At 32.9% G+C, this 20,971-nt stretch overlaps 1 protein-coding gene across 4 annotated transcripts; it reads left to right on the top strand.

Annotated features, from left to right (window-relative positions):
• The first annotated feature begins 858 nt into the window (after positions 1–858).
• On the top strand, positions 859–20,767 carry LOC108911707 (protein piccolo). 4 transcript variants are annotated; one of them, XM_018716714.1, is made up of 11 exons: positions 859–946; positions 5,839–7,078; positions 8,975–9,574; positions 12,110–12,487; positions 12,607–13,425; positions 16,060–16,274; positions 16,461–16,598; positions 18,623–18,869; positions 19,104–19,387; positions 20,156–20,338; positions 20,397–20,767. In XM_018716714.1, exons 2-11 carry the CDS (start codon positions 5,878–5,880, stop codon positions 20,481–20,483), a joined length of 4,152 nt encoding a protein of 1,383 aa, XP_018572230.1. In that variant the 5' UTR covers positions 859–946; positions 5,839–5,877; the 3' UTR covers positions 20,484–20,767. The 4 variants fall into 4 exon arrangements, with proteins under 4 accessions (XP_018572230.1, XP_018572236.1, XP_018572223.1 ...); XM_018716720.1 differs by having other exon boundaries at positions 859–1,115; positions 16,063–16,274; XM_018716707.1 differs by having other exon boundaries at positions 859–1,115.
• Positions 20,768–20,971: the final 204 nt, after the last annotated feature.

Raw genomic sequence — 20,971 nt, 5'->3', positions numbered from 1 at the left:
TGGGAAAATAACTATCTTCGCTGTAAATGACATATAACAGCATGGATGGAGCATGCCTCTGTTTTACATCTATTACACCACCGATAAAATCAAGGATTAAGTACCTGCCCAATGTTTCACATTTAATTAATTTTATTCATATTGTACACAAAATTTCTTTTCATTCTATTTGTTCATAAGATTTTTTTAGTGTAATATCTTTTTACCATGGATGTTTATTGTGATAGATAAATGAAAAAATATTCTTTATTTGAATGGGAAATACGTCCTCTATATAAAAATTGTGCGTTTTATAATAAAAATTGCGAGTATATTACCACATTTTTGAAAGCAATACATTACAACCTTAAAAAAAATCAAAAAATATCAAAAGTATCAAATACAGTTGAATCCAAATCCAAAATGAATATTCTTAAATTCATTAAGAAATTAGGTACTTCCCTATATATTACAAAAATGTGAACCTAAAGTCTATAGATAGAGGACTATGCAAACAAGAATTATTTTCAAAAAGTACATTTTTCTCTACTTATTATGGTGGTTTGCTGAGTTGACACCAAGTACTTCCAAGTAGTAATCACCTTGTATATATATTATTTCATTATTTAATGAAGTTTTGTTGTTTTCAAGAATAAAACTCAATTTTCAAAATATGTAAGTTTATGTATAAAACGTCACTATTTATTTATATGTTTATACTATCTTGAAATGTGTAATTGTTATAGAGGAGTTGAGCACGCTAAACTTTCTATTTAGATGAATTTTGCATTCCATTGTTTGAATTAATTTTACCGCCAAAAGCTATTATCTCGGAAGATGGCGCCCCCCATTGTTAGTGAAAATTCTAAAATGGCGGACCAAAGTTTGGTGAGCTAGTGCTTTCGAAAATATACAAATAAACCCTTAAACCATGAAAATACTAATGAATAAACTTTGTAAATAATTAGTGAGTATTATAAATGATTATTGTGCAGTTTCGCGACATTCATAATCGTTTTCTTTTCCAATGTTTCGAGTATTTTGCACTTATGAATAGACATTGTCCGTATCTTATGGAGCCATATTTATGAAATTTATATTAATAAGGCTATCAATTACGATATTTCCAATGAGAAGTGAGTACTTTCTTTCCAATCATTAGAAAAAAAAATATGTAGTATACAGCTTGCTTATATTGAAACTTTATTTATAAAGTTACTTTTCAAGTGGCTGGCGTTGATTTCTTGTTGATTTGATTTCATGTCAGTAGACACAATTGGACTGATTTTGTTATATATAAAAATAATAACTTTAAATTACTCTTGTGGTTCTATATCGAGTCGTTCAGTAGTTATGTATTTAGAATTTTTAAGATTATGAATGTATTTCACTATTCTTTAAGCAGACTAGCTCAACAGTTCAAGGTTATTCAAAATCTGGTATACATTTTTGTTTTCAGATAGTATACATTTCGAACAATAGTTATTAAAATTTGTTACATAATAAAGTTTCTGTTTAACTTTACAGATTTGTGGTTTTTATATTGTGGTTATTGTCTATTAGTAAAACTCAAAATAAGACTACCTAAGTAATCAATAATCAGCCCCCATTGTCTCTTAAGACATCATGTTCTAATTGATGAATTTAAGACATTTTAATATGCAAACTAAAATATAATATAAGAAAATTATTCATCAAATACCATAATAAAAACCCATTAAATTATAAAAATTATTAAGACATAGAAAGTTCGTACATGTGTGTTTTGATTTAGGTATTTTACCATTGATGAACATTTAATATTTTACATACCTACATAGTAACCTAGAATGAAATTTAACTTTGAATAATAATTTTTTTAAACACGAAATTTATTAACAAAAAATTATGTTATTGTAGATTACTTTATCTGATACAATTTAATAATAGGTATGCACAAAATATTAATATTTTAACTATTTTGTCTATCCAGGCTGTATATAACTTGATCTTCAGTTGCTGTTATATGAAGTTGACACCAATTTTTGAAATCTGATGAAAATTTTCATTTTAACCTGTAGAACAAATTTTTGCTGAATTACAATGCTTACCTTTGTTTTTATTCCGAATTCATACTAAATTACAAACATCAATGTCATACTCCCAGATTCACACAAAAATTAGCCATTTTCTAATCAGCTAACCAACACACCCAGGTAAGTTATCAATCAACAATATTCAAGTAAGAAAATTAATGATGTAACACATACTCTAGTACACTTTGGCATTTGAAACTTAGAGAAAGGAAAAATATAGAGAAAACTCTTATATCTGCCTGTGGCCTTTCACTAGTAACATTTCTTGGTGCAAGCACAAAAATTGAATTTTATTACAGTTACAGCTGTGACGTTTGTAAAATATTTAATTGTGTTTTTTGAACAATGGTTGAGTTTGACTATCTCAAAACAACGATCTTTTCCGTGTTAATTTTTTTAATAACACTTTTATATTTGATATAATTTCATTTTTTTTTTCATTTTCAAGTAAATTTATTGCATACCTATTTTAACAACTTTTTAATAATTATAGCATTATAGCATCTGCAAATTTATATTTTTGCAGCATGGAGAATCTAGCACGCTATTTTTTAAATATATTATTCATAATATATTTTCGTATTCTTAAATATTTAATTGATAATAGTACACAACTATGAAAAAGACCATTTGTATTAGTTTCAGTTTTTCGTATCTGGTTCTATTCCATCAGTAGTGTTTTATTATCTGTGCATTTGAAATCAGTAGCGGTTGCATGTTGTCTAGCGCAAAAAAAATCAATGCAGGATAGGTGGTAGATGTTAAAAAAATAATACTTGAAAAATTCAAGTAGAAGCTAGTTCATACTACTGGAGTGACTGCAATTTTTATGTAAAAAAAATGATACATAAAACTGTACATACTGACATACTTAATGGTGTTATAAATAAAAAATTATTTAACAATAGATAAAATTTAAAAATTTGTTAAACGAAACAAAAACTTATAGTATATTTGAAGTAAATTATGAAACAGGAGCAGGATAATACAGAACGACAACAAGGAATAAAATTTGATAAAAATTCTTTAGAATTCTTATGTAATACTTTATTCTTATATGAACAAATTGCGATTTTGCAAAAAAATATTCACATTAATTCTAACATGAACTAGTCATAAGTTGTCATTGCCTATTACTATTGTCTAGAAATAATGTTAGTAGTAGTAAAAGTAAATAGCCGTAGTTAACAATATATAGGAAAAATAAAACAAGAATCTTTTCTTTCAATCTATAGAAGTAAACTAAACAAAGTATACAGTGCATATCAATCTTCTTGTACTAAAACCAGCTTCATACAACATTCCACTATTTTTAATCGTTTTTTATTATAAAAGTGATGCAGAAATGCTATCTAAAATTAGAGATATGATAATATTTAACCATTTTATTAATTTAAAAAGTGAACAAAAATTTAAATTTTGTAGTGTAAAAAGGAACTCTGAGGTCTTATTGTAGGTAATGAACAAATCTATAATAAATATTATTAAAATATGTTTTTCTCTGTAAAGCTCAAGTGTGTGATATTCGCAAATTTAAAATTCGATCTGATCAGAAGTAAACTCATAAATTGTCTGTTTATGGCACATCGTTAAAACTGACATCTGACACCACTGAACCTCTTTTTTACAATAATTTAAGTTCAAATAAAACTATGGGAAATGGGGAGCATTAAGAAATGCCATCTGTTCTATAGCATATACTCTATATTGATATTACTGCATTTAGTAAGAAACATATAAAACAAATTAAAATAATTTAAAATAGCATAAAACTTTATCATCCTGTATCTTAAAAACTAAGCGCTTACGGACGTACAGTCATGTTCTTATTTTTTTGTCAAAGAATCTTCTGTACAATTTGTATGAAATACTGCACGATCCGTTGCCCAACTTCTCGACCTTGATATAAGAAAAGCAAATCAAGTTAAATAAGTATTTTTTTGAACTTTTTATTATTCAAAATAAACTCTTGTGATAAGTGCCATGTTTTATTTTAACTTTTTTATCTAAATCTTACTCAACTTTTGTTTCAGTAAATAATGGGGTAGTTTTGTTTCAGTTTGATCATTTTTGATAAACATTATGTCATCTGAATTTAAGTTTTCTGTCTAATTGAATTCTCAGTTTGGTTTCCCTTTTTTGTTTAAATTTTAATTTGAATATTTTCATAAAGTTATTGACAGTTTTTGGCATGGTATTATATTTTCCTCGTTAATGTCAAAGGTTTATTTAAAGCTTTTGAATAAAATGTCAAAAAGGGTATATTTTGTACTACTGTGGGTGTGTTATAACCCATTGTAAATAATTTCATTAGAGATTTTATATTTTCATGCGGATTTTGGCGGGTTAAACATGAAATTTGATCCAAAAGTGTTGAATTTAATCGTTTTACAGGTGATTTTTTAAGTGGAATTATGTAAGGTTGGTGATGTAATGAAATTTTATTTTGTGGTTACAAATTCCTGAAATTATATTAATTCTCATTCTCTCATTTAAATTTGTTTCAACTACCTACTTCTGGAATTTCGTCAATATTATTTAACATAGACGTAAAGTGTCGTATTTGGTTTTGTCAGAGCATTTACCTCTTGAAGTATGTCTCGAATTCTGATTTTCGATAAATCTTCTGCTACATAATTAGTTTTTCCTTGCTTATATATTTTATTTGGTATCCAATTCTTATAAATGTAATCTTCTGATTAGTCTTGTATTCAGTGTTTTTAAATTTGAAAGCCATTCTAAAGGCTTGTGGTCCAAAAAAATGGTAAATTTCTTTCCTTAAGTATAAGGTTTAACGTATTTGCAACTCCAAACTATTGCTAATAATTCTTTTTCTATGATAGCATAATTTGTTTCTGGAGAGTTTAAAATTTTTGATGCATAAGCTATTGGATGTTCCCTTAAGAGTGTACTGCGTTTATTGCATGATTTGTTGCGTCACTTGTAAATCCAAAAGGTTTTTCATATTTTGGGTAAGCAAGGATGTGTTCATTTGACGGTAGGGTTTTACAATGTTCAAAACGTTAAAGATTTCATAAAAAAATTTTGGTTTTTTTTCAATGGTTGTAAGTAGTTTTATTTTAGCAAAATTTTTAATAAATTTTCTGTACTACCCTAGTAACCCTAAAAATGATTTTATTTGTTTGTGTGTGTTTTGGATTGGGAATTTTTTTATTGTACTAATTTTGTCAGGATTTAGTTTAATTCCGCCAGGAGTGACAATGTGTCCTAAAAATTTAAAATTTTTCTTAAGGAATTCTGATTTGTTTATCTGATCTTTCAAATTCCTGTTTCTTCATTATTCATGCGCTTTGCCCTAATAATTTGTTCTATATCAACCCAACAATATCATTAGAATGGGTAATTTCACAATATCATCTTTTAGCATTTGTTCTGATAAGTTAATGTTTAGTCTTGCATTGGTTAAATCATCAAGTCCATCAAAATAAAAGTGGAAGTCGTTTAATTCTTGGTATTGTTGCTTTGTATGTGTTAATTTTGCCTACACATGTCTGTAATGTCATTGGGTCTAAATGAATTGTTTCAGGATAGTTTTTATTATAGATTTTTTTTTTATAAAAGTTACTCTTAAAAAGTTAAACTTTTATGGAACTCATGAAAGGGAGCTTATTCTGTAGCCATTGAAAAATATATGTTTGCTCTTAGCTCTGTAATCCATCAAAAAAAAAATGTACCATTCAATTCTAGTCTGAAAAATTAGTATAAGGTAGTTTTTACATATTTAGAATTAGTGATTACTGTTTCAAGTTTGTTTTTTTTTTAGATGGGATGGCTACACAACATATGTTAGGATTACCCCATTATGGATCCAGTAGGGCCATGGTATGCTTCTTATAACCGCTTAGCGGGGGTACAAGCAGCTGGAACAGGAAGTGGAGAATTACACCATCATCTTGCAACCACTACAGCCACGGGTGCCCCACCAACCACCACAGCCCAACTGCTCCCAGGCGGTTTTTTGTCACCGCCCCCTGTCGGATATGAAACAGTATTCAGCCCCCTTTTTCATCATGCTGCAGGTGCAAAACCCGCTGCCCATTATGTCTCCCAGGTTACGCAACAAAGGGCACAAGCACTCGCCCAGGCAGCAGCGTCGTCCAAGCAATCTGGCGAGAGTGAGTTTCATCCACAAACGCAAGCATTTTTTGAACAGGGGGCTGCTGGGGCTTGGCAACAGAATAGCCCTTTTGGTATATTGCCACATGAAAGTGTTGTAGCAACTACAACAGGTAAAAATTATGAGAATTTCAATGCTCATTTTGCAGCGGCGCAGACTTTAAACAACCATATTAATTCTCAAATAGCTAAGGCAGGAACCAACAGGGCTCAAAGCCCACAAGTTTCTTCCACTTCAACGAAAACAAATGCATCACAATCCAATTCGAGCTCATTCTTTCAAGTTCCCGTAAGCCTGTCAGAGAATAGCACCAACAGCAGCAAGTCATTTCCTCCGCAGCAGGCTACATCGAATATTCAACAATCATGTATCGTTTCTTCACCTTCCACTGCAGTAACGAAAGAGTATCGAGTACCGCAAGCACCTACTAGGTCATTCCTAAGTTCGCCCAATCCATCACGAACTACTATAGAAAAAACATTTGCTTCTCCTCCAAGCAAGCAACAAGTGTCTCCTGTGCAAATCCAAACAAAAGCTCAGACTAAAATATATTCAGATATCGGCAGCCAGCAACAACAGCAGCAACAGCAAGAAAGACAAAGGACTAACGATGAAAATCAAAGCCAGTCATCGCCTATTAGTTTTTCCATTATGGATGCCCCAGGAAGACTGAGTTATTCTGGCAGTAATTCATCTGGTAAACGTCCAGCTCAATTTCAACATAACTACAGGCATTATCAGCAGCAACAGGGTACCCCCAATTCAGAGGAATTCCAAAGGCCTAAGAGTGGATCAGACTATAATAGTTCAAATGGGCCCGATTGTAGTGTCGTTGTACCAAGAAGACCAAGTCCCTTGCAAGCACATTCCCAGGCATCACCACTAGGTAAGAACAAGTAGTACAAAACGAACACAAAATCTAGTCGTTACAAATATAGAAGGTGTTAACTTTAATGGCGTATTCTACCGATGAAAATAATCAACTTTTGGCCTACAAAAATTTTTCCCTACAGAGATTACAGGGTGTTAAAATTTCAAATATTTATATGATTTTACATTCACTGATAAAAAGTATTTAATGATAAAATTTGGGGGATGACATTTTTTTATTAGGAACTACTAAAAAAATGTCATCCTCCAAATTTTATCACTCACACTTTTATGCCAGTGAAGTTACCGAAAAAATAATATAAATATTTGAAACTTTTAACACACTGTATCTCCATAGGGAATCGTCATATCAAAAATTTTTATAGAGCAAAACTTGATTATTTGCATCAGTAGATTAAAGTTTGGCAAAACTTATCATTAACACTCTGTATAACATTTTCAAAATACTTGAACGCAAAAACATGTTTTAACACGTTGACTGCAACATAATCTCAATGTACTTTGTCCGTGACTGCGATACATATCTTCGGGGATATGTAACAAAACTTCTTCTGTGTGCGGTACATATCCCTGGGGATATGTAATTTTTTTTACATTTGACCTCTATAAAATTAAAAATAACACAATTATTGCTATAAACTTGCATGTATCTGTAACTATATATCCTAGGATACTAACGTTTTCATTTGCAAAGAGTTTTGAAAAGAAAAAAATAGAAAAATCATTATTTCTAACTACAAAACTAAAAACTACAGATTCTGCAACTTTTACAAAATACAGTAAAAATGTGATTATTGAGATTCGCATATTTTTTATAATGAGTACATACCCCCCGAGGTATGTGCCACAGTCAACGTGTTAAGTTTTTCAACGATGTGTTACAAGTATCAAAGAAATCGATAATATGTTGAAGTAATATCAAAAACAAGAAAGTTGCAAAGGAAATAACTATGGTTTTTTGGAACCACAACGTTGAAATAAAAGTTGATATAATAAAGGTTTTACAGACGTATTTATAAAATTTGTAAAATGAATCATTTGAAAACTTTTTGAAAATATTTTGAAAACCTATAGTACCTATATTATATTTACATATTATTTTAATTTTCATATCTTATCTTAGATGCAACAAAGTTTTTTTTTTCATTTAAAAGCTGTTTATAAAATACAAAAATTGCTTTAATCACTCTGTAACAAATGAGTACCGTTATTGAAAAAAGTAGATGTATGAAGTCTTATAGAAACTTATTTGGTAAATCTATGCTAAAATCATGAAATGCAAACATTCTTTATACTTTAACTTAATTAAAATATATACCTTATATGCATAAAATTCTGCTGCAACACAATAAATATTGCACTTTTAAGTTGAACTTAAAAAAATCAACTGTGCAATTATGCATTTGGCAACTGAGGAATAATAGTTCTCCCCTATCCTCCTACCATGAGTTTTGAACTTCGTAATTTCCATAACTCATGGCCTCTGCCCCGATCAGAGACTCCCTACATGACATTTTAACCTCTAAGTTTTACTTACATCTGATAGTAGTTTTATCAAAAATATTTTGCAGAAACATAGTGATAGTCATGGAAAAATTAATTGTATTGTATTTGTGAATACAATCCGAATAAGCAAGGGCTACCGTAACTTTAATAAAAAAAAATCAGAAAGATACATGAAAATCTGGTCATGGAAATTTTCAGAAATATTTTTAAATTAATAGTAATATCTCTAAAAATTATTGCAGAATATAATTACTACATTGTAAATTGTATATAAAAAAAAAATACTTATTTTATTTATTTTAAAGACGTCTACGTTATATAAATCTTCAATCAACATAATCTTGTTTTATTCTTTATTATTATCATTTCACTCTTTATTTTTTAGGTCATGCACAAAGCCCGGCATACCCCATGTACAATAGTCCCATGAATTCAATATCATCTCCCCAGCAAAGTTCAAGTAATCAAGTTGCACCTCCTTCGCCTCTAGACGTATCTGTGCCTCGCCCTAGCTCCCAAACTGGTAATGTAGCATATCCTTCCGTAATAACGAGAGCTTTAAATCCAGAGAAAAACTTTCCGGAGCGGTACGAACGTACCAACCACACTAACCAGCAGAACCAGAATTGCTGGGATGAGAGGCAGGGTCAACGTAAATTCCAAAATAATCAGTCCAGTTCTCAGTCAAACAATTATAATTCTAGTACCAGTGTCGAGATGAACAGAGGCGAACAAAACCAACAGAGGGTTGTAATAGGAGTAGGGGAGCGGCAACAAACTTATTTCGAAACGAACAGCGGACATCAGGTCACCTTGCAAGATCTGTCGAGTTGTAGAGGTGACCCTATGAGCATTGTAAAAAATTTACAACAGCAGCAAAGTTGCCAGGTGCAGCAGAATGATATTAAGACCGAGGTTAAACCGCCAATTAAAAGGAGAAAGAGCGGCGAGAAACCTAATGTACCTGATTTACACAATTTGCCAAGTAAGTTCTATAAGTATTTTGCGGAAGTTTTGATTATAAAAATAATTCAATTTAATTTTATTTTTGATACAAAAATTCAACTCAATTTCAGTTACAAAACTATTAATCAAATGCAGTGGCGGCTCGTTAGAGGAGGCTGGGGAGGCTAAGCCCCCTCTGCAGTTTTTGATAGTATTGCAAAAGTTTTCTTTTGGTTTTTTTATTATACATCATATAATTAATAATATTTAAAAAAATTTCATACAAATCTATTTTCATAAGCAACTAATTAGGTACCTACTAAGGGAGATCTCGATTATGTAAATATATGATTTTTAAATGTTCACTATTTTTCGCGCCCTCCGAATTCACATTGTAGTCGCTGGCAGCTAACTTTCTCGAGCCTCCAGCCTTTCCCAGTGTTGTATATGGTGTGTGACCTTGAAATTATGCCACGATATCTATATTCGAGCTTAACCAGTTGAGCACGGAGGCTTGTTGCCACCTTCCATCTCTTTTTAACAAACGAATCTTTCAATATAACCCTTCTTCTCTTTCACCTCGGCGATCGCAGTTGTATGTTGCAATGTTGCATTAGTTGCATTTCCCATTTCATAATAAAAACATTGATCGTCTGCGAGTACGTGCATTTTTGTTTTTAACTGGCGTTTATGTGAAGTTTTTCTTAAGAATTTTTGTGAGACGATCATAATTAATTAGTAAAACAATCATTTACATTTTACCCTGGTACGTACTTAACTTTATTAAAATAAAATGAATGTGGAAAACGAACATAACCTCAACAACTTCTTGCATGGACATTGTGGATTATTTATTATTAAAAGGATTTAGTACTCTCAGTTACAATGAAAAGCTCATAATTAAACAGAAATTGAGACCAACACCTTCTTTGCTGTCTTTAGTTGCAGTGGGTGAAAAACAAAATAGGGGATTTAATGATAATAATTAAAGAAAAAACGAATGGTTAACTGCATCAACTATTAGAAATAGATTCTACTGCTGGCAATGTTTATTTTTCACTATTGATAATTTATCGGTTTGGGGCAGGGTCGGTTTTAACAATTTAAAAAATTTAACGAGAGGCCCTGAAAGACATGAAAAAAATCGCAACAACATATTTCATTGCGTATTAAATTTGAAATGTTCGGTAAATATTGTAAACGCTTTAGATTCTGTTCACAAAACGGAAATACAACATTATAATGAGAAGTTTCGTGAAAATAGAGATATTTTAAATAGACTAATCGATGTAGTAATATTTTTATCGTCTCAAGAAATTTATTTTCACGGACATGATGAAAAAATGGATTCTGCTAATCGAGGGAACTTTAAAGAGTTAATAAATTTAGTACGCGAAGCACAAAGGCTCCATCTATCGTGCTGACTTCCACTATGCCATCCAAATAGCTACTACGGTGGAAGCGACCTGCTAAAATTTGCCAGGTACTTTATTGCACGAATGTCGCCTATAGAGGGCGAAACACAACGTAAGTCGTCAGTGCCGCGAAAAATATTAATAAATTTGTTAAAGACATACGATTCAAAATTGCAGAATTTCTTAGACATTGGCCACTGTTTTTTCGGGAACCTTCAAAACAATTTAATTGTGAGTATTAGTTCAATTATCAAAAGTAAAATTTATGACGAATTAAACAATTGCGAATTTTTCTCCTGGCAAGTTGATGAAACCACAGATGTTACCTATAAGTCTCAATTGTCGGTAATTTTTAAATATGTACTGCCTGGAGAAGTTGTTGAAAGATTTGTTGGATTTTTTGACATAACAAGTGGGAGAGATGCAGATTGTTTAAATTATTAATTAATGAATTTGGAAAATTTAACTTAAAAAATAAATTAATTGCTCAAATGCTCATGTTAATGGACGTATTTGTCACAACTGAAAGAAAATAATTCATTTTATGACGAAGTTATTGACCATTTTGCTGTTACAGAAAATCACAGATTGCCATTGATATATAAAATTTTATTTTTAATACATACGTATATATTTATTTATAAGTATACTTATACATATATAAGTAACTATTGTACATATTAATTTATTCCAATTTCTTTTAGTTTTTGTACTCATTGCTAATTTACAAAAAATGAGTGGTATTTAATGTTTTATACAAAATACTTTATGTTAATTACGTGGGATAGGAGGGATACTGGCGAACAACCCACTAAAAAAATGTAGCGTGCCCATTGCACTACCTCAAGGGTGGTGAGAAAATGTTTTATTACAACGCGACGGTTTAAAGTTTTTCATTTCAAGCCTCCTCTGTAAAATATACCACGAGCCGCCACTGATCAAATTTTTCGACATTAATTAAGGTACATGAACTTATTAAAGAATTTAAAAAAGTTGCCAATAAAAAAACTTGCAATTAAATTTAACACACATTATTTATTTGAAACTTATATTAATAAAATAAAATCAAATATTTTGTTTATGTGAGTTACTGGTAGACTTTCAGTTAAAGCTAAAATTACTGTAAACAAAATAAACCCATATGGATACTTATGTTCCAGGTCGAATACCACCCCCAGCTCACAGTTCAGGAACAAATCAGCCACAACAAAATGGAGCCTATTTCGACTTTGACCGATGGAATCTTCCTCCTCCAACTTCCAAAATCTTCACCACACAGACATTACACCAGCAACATCAGGGCCTAATGGTACCACATCCCCATGGCCATCATCCTCCCCCTCCCTTGCCATATTTCGCCCCCTTCCACCTTGCCCCACATCCACCGTCGGAATACCCCTCGACAGTTGAATTGACTCCTCTGTCAAATTACAATGAGCAATCTCCCCAAGCTTCCAATCAGTATCAACAACAACCCGAAGACCATCCGAAGGTTGTCGTACCTAATATAGAGGAAGAGCTCAATTTTTTGTCTCAAGGTCAGTTTCTTGTTCTTTATTATATAATTTAGCTGTGCCCCGACAAACTTTTTAAGTGTAATAATGAAGAATAAAGGAAGGTGTTATTATATGGAAAATATATGTTTGATTTATTTCAGACACGACAAGAACGTCTTCAACGAATCATCAACATACACATGCTTCCCAGAATCAAGCGAAACCACCCCAAACACCTTCTGTGCCTCTGGTTAAACCAGAAAAATCGACAGGTCCAGGCTCTAGCTTCATGAGCAGCTTCCTAAAGTTCTTACAGGGTGAACGTGACAGTTCACCTCCACCGGCTGTGCGAGGTGGAAGGAAACAATCCTGGTCAAGAACACCGAGCAAAGTAGAATCCAAGTCGCCTGAGAGCAATGGGGTTCAAAGTACACCACCGGTGGCTCCGGCAGTACCCCCTCCACCTGCACCCATTACACGGCTTTCGCAGGGAGACCCCCAGGATGACCCTAGGTACTTCCCACTGCCTAAGGAACGAAAGCGTAATAGTTTCGACAGTTCGGACGATGGGTTCAGTTCAGACGATGATTTCTTCGGCCATAAGAAACCTCCTCCAGTTCCAAAACCAGAACCGAAAGAGAAAGAGAAGGCAAAACCGAAAGCTAAACCCAGCAAACCGGGGGGTCCAACTGAAAAGAAGAAGGTGAAACAGGAAAAGCCACCCAAACCAGAAAAGGAGAAAAAAACTAAAAGTAAGGAGCCAAAAGTCAAGCAGCAAGCTGAGAGTGTGCCGAGGAGAGAGTCCACCAAAAGAGCAGCTAAGGGGAAAAATAGTTTGTCGGAAATAAGCAAAGATGACGAACCTGAGGAACCTCCAGAATTTCAAGATTCTGACTCAGATCCTGCATGGACTCCTGCAGCAAATAATGATGAGCAAGATCTAATTTTACCTATTAAGAAGAATAGAAGAGGTAGGCCAGGTAAGAATTCATATTTCGTCATTTTACAAAATATCGAAAATATGTTTACTCTTTGTAGAAATCACTATAAATTACATTAATTTGTGAGCTGCTTGAACATTTGTGTATGGTCAAATATTTGTTTCAAATGCAAATAGCTTGATGCTTCGTGATTATTCATTAAAATGGCTTTCTGTACTTTGTATAAAAGTTGTTGAAAATATTGAAGTGAAACACCAATTGTATACAAGTGTAACATTGAGCGGGATTGATATTTGATTGATTTATATGGAGGCTAACTTTGACTGATTTTTTTTCACCCTTTTTGAAATTTTCATTCCTCGCTACTGGACGAGTTAATGTGACCTCAAGTAACGGTGTTTGTTAGTCGTAGCATGTATAAACTTGAGAATTGTGGTATGTGTTGCACCAATAAATAATTTAAATGAAAGGTTGAAAATTTTATCAAAAATTTACTGCTCTTTCATGCCTTGCTTTTATTGGATCTGTATTCGCCAGAAACTCCGTCATCTCTCAAAAAAAAAATTTAATTCTTGTAAATAAGATAAATATGAAATAGTACCTAACAAGTAGATAATCTAACGAAAAACTGAAAACAGTAAATAAAGAATGACTAGAAAGGTCGGCAAACTCGAGTTGACCTTTCTCTCGGGCCTTCTTACCTCGAGCACGCCATGGGCACCATGCTTTCCTCACCGATTGGTAAATGTAACATTTTTTGGAACACCCTGTATATAAAAGTCATCAACATCGTAACTTCATAATTATCTCTAGACCGTTCGAAGTTCAACGCAATATTTTTAGACATCCTGTGTATAAAAACCTATTTGAAAAGTTATATTTTCTTCTTATGGAAAGATTTAAAGAGAAAACTCCATAATGAAGGTAAAATACGGCAATAAGTAAAAAAAATCATAGTGATCCTGTGCGAGATTCGAACCGTCGACCTGGGTTGCAACGCGACACTTTTACCACTGAGCCTTCATTGCCTCTAGTATTACCATTTGAATTCCTGTTCATAGCGGAAGTAAACAAACATTTTTATCATGTTAAAAATTTTATTTTGCTGCCGTAAAATCGTCCGCGTAGAACTCGGAACAGTATAAGACATAAAAATAATCGCCCATCGCTGTACTGGCATCGTGGGGAACGTTGGAATCAGTAAATTCAGTTTTGACAATTCTGACGTTTCTACCGTGGTGACAGTTTGTATCAAAATATTCTTTATCTCGTCTTATATTTTGTTAAATTTGACCTAATAAAAGTTGAGAGAGATATAGAAGAGAGAGAACATTGCGACGCGGCATCAGAAAAGCGTCCCGGTAGCGGAAAGGGGACGTCGCCGGATTGTGGGAGCTGCTCGTACGCAAAGAGAAAAGTTACGGCATCCTCTCGGAGCAAAGCGCGGGTGCCGGCAGTATCCATAAAGGAAAATATGACGCCACAAAAATTGCGTTTAGGGCGAGATAATCTGGGCTTTACGAAAATATTGGGGTTCCGCGAGAGAGATGCTAGGTGCAGAACTTTTTTAAAAAGCAAATTTCGGCGTTAAAAAGTAAAAAATATCCTTCGAAAACGTCCCATGGAGACGAAGAAAGGACGAAACTCCTGCGTAGAAGCTGAGTAAACCCTCGATGGGTCTTTGGACCCTCAAAACGGCGGGCGTTCCCGTCGGATTCTGTCTCTCTCCCACAGCGAAAATTTGCGTTTTTGGCCGCGGAGACCCTGGAAAAGTGAAATTTCATTCGGAAGACGTTAAGAAATCGCCTTCAAAATATGTCAATGGATAAAGGAAGGATGACGCTGCGTGACTTGCAAAGAAAGCCTTAGTGTGTGCAAAATGTTCCTTTTTTGAGATCGGTGCGGGAGTGAAAACCACCTGCAGCAATTAATATACCGGAATAAATGAAATACACAAAAATTATTCTTAAAATTCCATCCATTGCTGTTCAAACACGCCTCAACACGGTCAAAGAATTATTTTCTCCTTCATTGCATTTTATACCACTCGCAGAATTATACTTGTGATGATATTTTTGTATTTTCTAAACATAATATAGCTAAAGTTTCTCACTCTGAGTTTGTGCCCGTTCAGCATGTCTTGATTCATATCTGTACATGCTTTATCATATTATAAACTTGAAAATGAAAACATAAAATTATACTACCCTCACTAAACACTGAAATAAATGACTTTATAAGGTTCGACCATTCCCGTTTCGCTATATTAAAGTAGCAGTTTGTTTTTACCCATTTACCATCCCATCATATCATACCAGGTGTGAAGTCATCTGGTGGTAGTGGTGTAAGGTTCACAGTTCTGTGTGGTTTCAATCATTTTGGGTTAATTTAATATATCTAGCAGCAATTGAAGTGGCTGAATAAGAAAAATTATCCTGTCCCTATCTACTTCACGTAGTGACAGTAATATAATAAACTAGATCAATGTCAGACATCATTGACACAGATTCATAAATTAAAAAATATGTACATTTTTTAAAATAGCAAAATTATCACCTACTTCAAGTTAAACCCTGTATATACATTTTCAAATTTCTTTTTTTTTTTGAGAAAAATTGAAATTTGATAGACCAAAAATCACGTGGTTGGTGGCATTAACCGATTTTTATTTAGTAGGTAGTAAATCGAAGAAAAACCTTAAAAATCTCATTACCGCAGCCGCTCAAAGTGCAGGCATAAATGAAGGAGACGGTTACACAAGCGATCAGCAACCTCTTAAAAAAAAGACCCATAAAAGCAAGCAGAACAATGCACCCACCCTCGAAGATAATATCGCAGCTTCTTTACAAAACAGTATTCCACCTGCCAATGAAGATAACCCGTTTAAGGTAAATTTCGAGTTAACTTTCAATCTATTTCTAAAAAATAATTTTCTTTTGTACACATGCAGTCAAGTAGATTAAGAGAGAAACAGCATCAGGTAAATTTAAACAAAATCATTGATAGTTAAGAATTCTGCTATAGATTACGTTATTTCCTGTTGTTTTTGTCTCAAGTTATGATTCTTTTTGCAGCCTGGTGAATTTGTTGTCATTAAATCTGAGCTTAAAGAAGAATGGCCAGCAATTTGGAGGGTGGATGGCAAGACGTTGCTGCAGAAATATGAACCGTTTGAGCAGAATGGTGTTACATTGTACAGGAATATTTCGATGGTAAGTCACCGTGTATTTAGCTTATCCTTGGTAATTGTAATTAGAGCGTGAACATAATTTTATGTCACTGTGGGCATAAAGCATCAAGCACAACCATTGTATATTTATTGTAAATGCTTTGCCGCTTCGCATTAATAATATATACATTTCACAAATCCGCCAAATCATTTATGTGTGTTTATTGTACATTAAGGGGTAAGGTCACTGTATAATTTTCAGAAAATCTATTTTATTTTTATTGATTTAAAAGGTGCTTTGAACCTTTTAGAATAAGGGGAAAGAAGTTTTACAACGGCAATTTGTTTTTCTTTGAAATTCCGAGTTTATTCCCAAGCACGTCAGACTGCTCCGAATGATTACTTGCTGCACATAGACGCCTGCAGGAAAAGTACAGCCTAAGACTACTATCAGATGTCGTTAAAAAGAGTTTGTGTTCAATTAGAAGCATTTTCAAACAAAAGTACATTAGTATAGCGGCTGCTATTATTGCATTGATTCAAGGCGGAAGAAGTCGACGATATGTTGCCCAACAATATCAAATATCGAATAGCACAGTCCATCACATTTATGGACGTTTTGTGGAAACTGGATCTTACAGCAGTTGACCTGGAACTGGTCCTCAAAGAAGAACCAATGCCCACGATGAACGTTTTATTGTCATAGAAAGCCTTCGGAATCGGCGCGCTAGAGCTGTAAAAATCAGAAATCGGCTTCAGTACATTCAAAATACCAACGTAAGTGAAAGGACAGTTAGACGATGACTTGGAGAAGCAAATCTGACTAGTCGTAGATCTGCAACAGGACCGGAACGTCTTAGAATGTACCTTCAGTCCTAGAGTCGGATATCAAGGGGGTTCAGTTATGGTCTGGGCTGAAATTTTTCTGGAAGCGCAACTCTATATCGTTCCAAGAGTCTCTCACAGCTGCTGGGTACATTGGTGAAATTCTCCAAGATTTTGCTGTTCCTTATGACGGTTTCATGGGCGATTTCTGCTAGTGCATGATAATGCTAGACCCCATACTGCAAGAATGACTCGACAGTATCCGAACGAGGTAAACGTTGCTGTTATGGAGTGGCTAGCATTAAGTTCAGATGCCAACACAATTGTAGGCGATGAATTCGCAATCGATTTCCTGCGCCACTAACCTTAAATCAACTTCAAGATGCTCTTTTGGAAGAATGAGAGCTGTATTGCCCAAGAGGACATCGGGGACCTGATTTTAGGCATACCAAGACGAATTAATGCGATAATTAGAAGTCGTGGGGGCAACACTCATTATTGAAAAACTTTTATTGAAGGGAAATTGTTTGAGTTTTGGTTATTTTTGTTTAGTTTCCGACAACACTTTTTTTCGTTTTTTTTTTTATTTCATTCACACTTTGTTGTAAAACTTACGTGTGAATCATGAATAAATATTTTCTTACTAAAAATCATGGGAAATATTTTATATTGATGGTGTTTACACGAATACAGTACAAAAACATTAAAATCAATTAAAAAAAAAGATTATTTTTAAAAATGTAATTGTTCCGTTTTTCATGCCGGTGAATGTATGTTCAAATTTGCGTCAGTTACACTGCGTGCCACAAAACGCCTCCAATTCAACATGCCTTGGAAAAATGGCCTCCAGCGGCGTATAAATAAATATATATTTTTTGAACGCTTAAAGACATGGTTCATAATATCCATGAATATTATTATTCTCTGACTTTTCCATGCATTAAAAAAAATGCTTTATTTTAGCATTTTTCAGTCAATTTCAGTGGAATACACATGCATCGACATCACAACTTTCACATTTTCTCCCATAATTGGTGTCATAAAGGGTTTGGTGAAAGAATTAGTCAAATTTTTAATTTTGTTAGATGAAAAAAACTGAAAATCTGCCTAAAATTATTTTCAGTAAAACAAAGGTACTTCGAAATATTTAATTCAAATTTTAAAAATTTTCAACAAACCTACCATTTCTGACGCCAACCCTCAGACTACAGTGTTTGTTATATATATTTTATTTATTTTCAGTATACTTCGTGGACACCAGAAAGTAAAAAACAATACATGTCAGTGCCAGTTAAATATAAATCACAGGGTCAACTAGAAACCATCGTTGAGTTTCTCAAAAATGAAATGACCATAATAGATCAAGATTTCCAGGAACAGTGCATGAAACAGTTCGAGTCCTACCAAGACAATTTCGAAGTTTATATACAGACTTTAATATCGCAGGCTCTTGATAGTAACTTTCTAATGGAAATTTTCCAAGAAAACGGTAAGTTAATTCTTTCAAATACATTCGTGGTTAATTTGTATACAACTGGTAGACATTATTTTGTAAACAAAATTACATTAGATCAAATAACCTTTCCTTGGATAATTTTTATTAAATCTGCAAAATGTGTTTTTCCAATAAAGAAAAATAATTTTTTAACATTTTCGTTTTATATGTACAATTTTTTAGGTTCATTGCTGTACAAAGTCCGAAAATTTCTTTCTTTTTTTCTAGACGATTACTTCCTGTCCAATGTTCAGACTATTGACGATATAACCGACAGTAAGAAACAGAAGTTGTTTGCTCTCTTGAGGTGGCCCCCCACTGTCCAGGGTGCCGTGTGTACATGGCCTTGCTTCAACGTAATGAGGGAGGTTAATGACGTTGGGGTACAAGTAAAAAAATGTGCTGCTTGTAGTAGAGCTGGTGTTGTAGTCAGGGTGCTGATGTACGGGCAGCCGTATAATGCTACTACGCTGGAAGGTTGCCAGCCGGATCCTAATGCCATAAATGAGAAGGTAGGTATTAATTACGTTGGTGTCAGTTTCAATATTTATATAAGTCAATGCGCTGCCAAAGAAGGTAACTAAGATTGTTGAAAATGTGTAATTTTTTGCACAAAATATTTTTTTCATTTAAAAAAACCGTTCTTTTGATTTCACTTATTAATAAAAGTTATTTTATTTGGACGTACACATTTTCTTAGTTCAAAACAAATTAATCTAAATCAGTTTTATAAATCGTCCTAACGTCAAATAACAGTAAAAACAAAACGAGGTGCAGAATACAGAATGTCCGGAAGTTATGGTCAAATAATATCAACAATAGTGGTATAAGTTCCCATGACATTTTTTTGAATACTACTTAAATAACATTGAATTGATTTTTCACCATAACTTTCTAGTTATAAATTTTTTTTTCAAATTTGGCACATTCAATACTGATAACAATTTGCACTTACGAAAAAACATCATCGGAGTTCTAAAATCTAAACCTTTTTTAGCAAGGAAATTAATCAAAACTTATTTGTGATTTTAAAAAAAATTCAACAACTTCAGCTGTTCATTAAATTGATGTTTTCTTGTACATTAAAAATTAATCCTTTAAATATTTTATTTAAAAAATTTTACCTTCAAATATTAATAACCCTACTTTGGACTAAAATTTTAGGCAGTTTATTTTCAATTATTCTATTCTAAATTCTAAAAGACCGGTCAGAGGAAAATTTATATAACGTTTTATTTATAAAAATAATGTCATTTAATGATTTTTTAATTTTGTTTTAGGATTTCCTAATGTGTAGGATATGTGCAACTCGTGTAGAACTCTTGAGTAAAGTGACTCATCAAAAGTATCTAATGTATATAGAATGTGCGAAACGTGTTAGTGAAAAACGGACTACTGACCCGACTAAGGATACAACGTGTATATTAAATGAACTATTAGCCGATGAGAATTGGCTGAATCAAGTAGGTTCGAACACAGGTCGTACCAGGTAGCGATATTAATGATTCATTTCTGTTTCAGTTATTCACTGAAGTGCGAACCTCGTGGGCTGAGATAGACAGTATAGAACACAGTCATAAAATAAAGAACTCAGTGCGGTTACAGTGATCATAAGGTTAAAGAGACAGTTTAATTTAAATCAAAATTGTGTATATTTGATGAGAGTTTATATTGAGTAACTAAAGTGTAATGAAGATAGATTAGTAATCAATATGCATATATTGAATTAAGTACGTATTTTGTTTTATATGGTTAACTACCATCTCAAGCTGTGCATTTTTTATTTTTGTGCTCTAATGGTTAAAAAAAGTGATATTGTATTATTGTTATTATTTTGTAAATTTCAGCATTGGTTATTTATAACGAGCACAACACTCATTAATAAAATATTATCATTTGTATTAACCAAATTTTTAATTTCCTATTAAACCTTTTCAATGAAAATGTTTTTCCTGTATCGTTGGTTTGGCACAATAAATCCGTCCTAGACAATGGGTGTACTTGCAGTTTTTAGTAGTTGCAATTAAAAATTGACGATCGCAATATTCGATGTGCATTTGTAATTTTCAAACTCGCGATTATTTAGTCACTCGGCA

This window comes from Anoplophora glabripennis, unplaced genomic scaffold (assembly GCF_000390285.2).
Source record: "Anoplophora glabripennis isolate ALB-LARVAE unplaced genomic scaffold, Agla_2.0 scaffold6, whole genome shotgun sequence".
Classification (NCBI taxonomy): Eukaryota; Metazoa; Arthropoda; class Insecta; order Coleoptera; family Cerambycidae; genus Anoplophora; species Anoplophora glabripennis.
Note: the sequence above shows the minus strand (reverse complement) of the source record. Positions and strands in the feature narration are given on the sequence as shown.

Bases quoted from the DNA above. Each gene is read 5' to 3' on its own strand.
- LOC108911707 (XM_018716714.1), top strand. From the start codon at position 5,878: ATGGATCCAGTAGGGCCATGGTATGCTTCTTATAACCGCTTAGCGGGG. The intron at 16,599-18,622 runs GTAAGTCACCGT...ATTTATTTTCAG, and splicing joins TGTACAGGAATATTTCGATG to TATACTTCGTGGACACCAGA. The intron at 18,870-19,103 runs GTAAGTTAATTC...CTTTTTTTCTAG, and splicing joins GGAAATTTTCCAAGAAAACG to ACGATTACTTCCTGTCCAAT.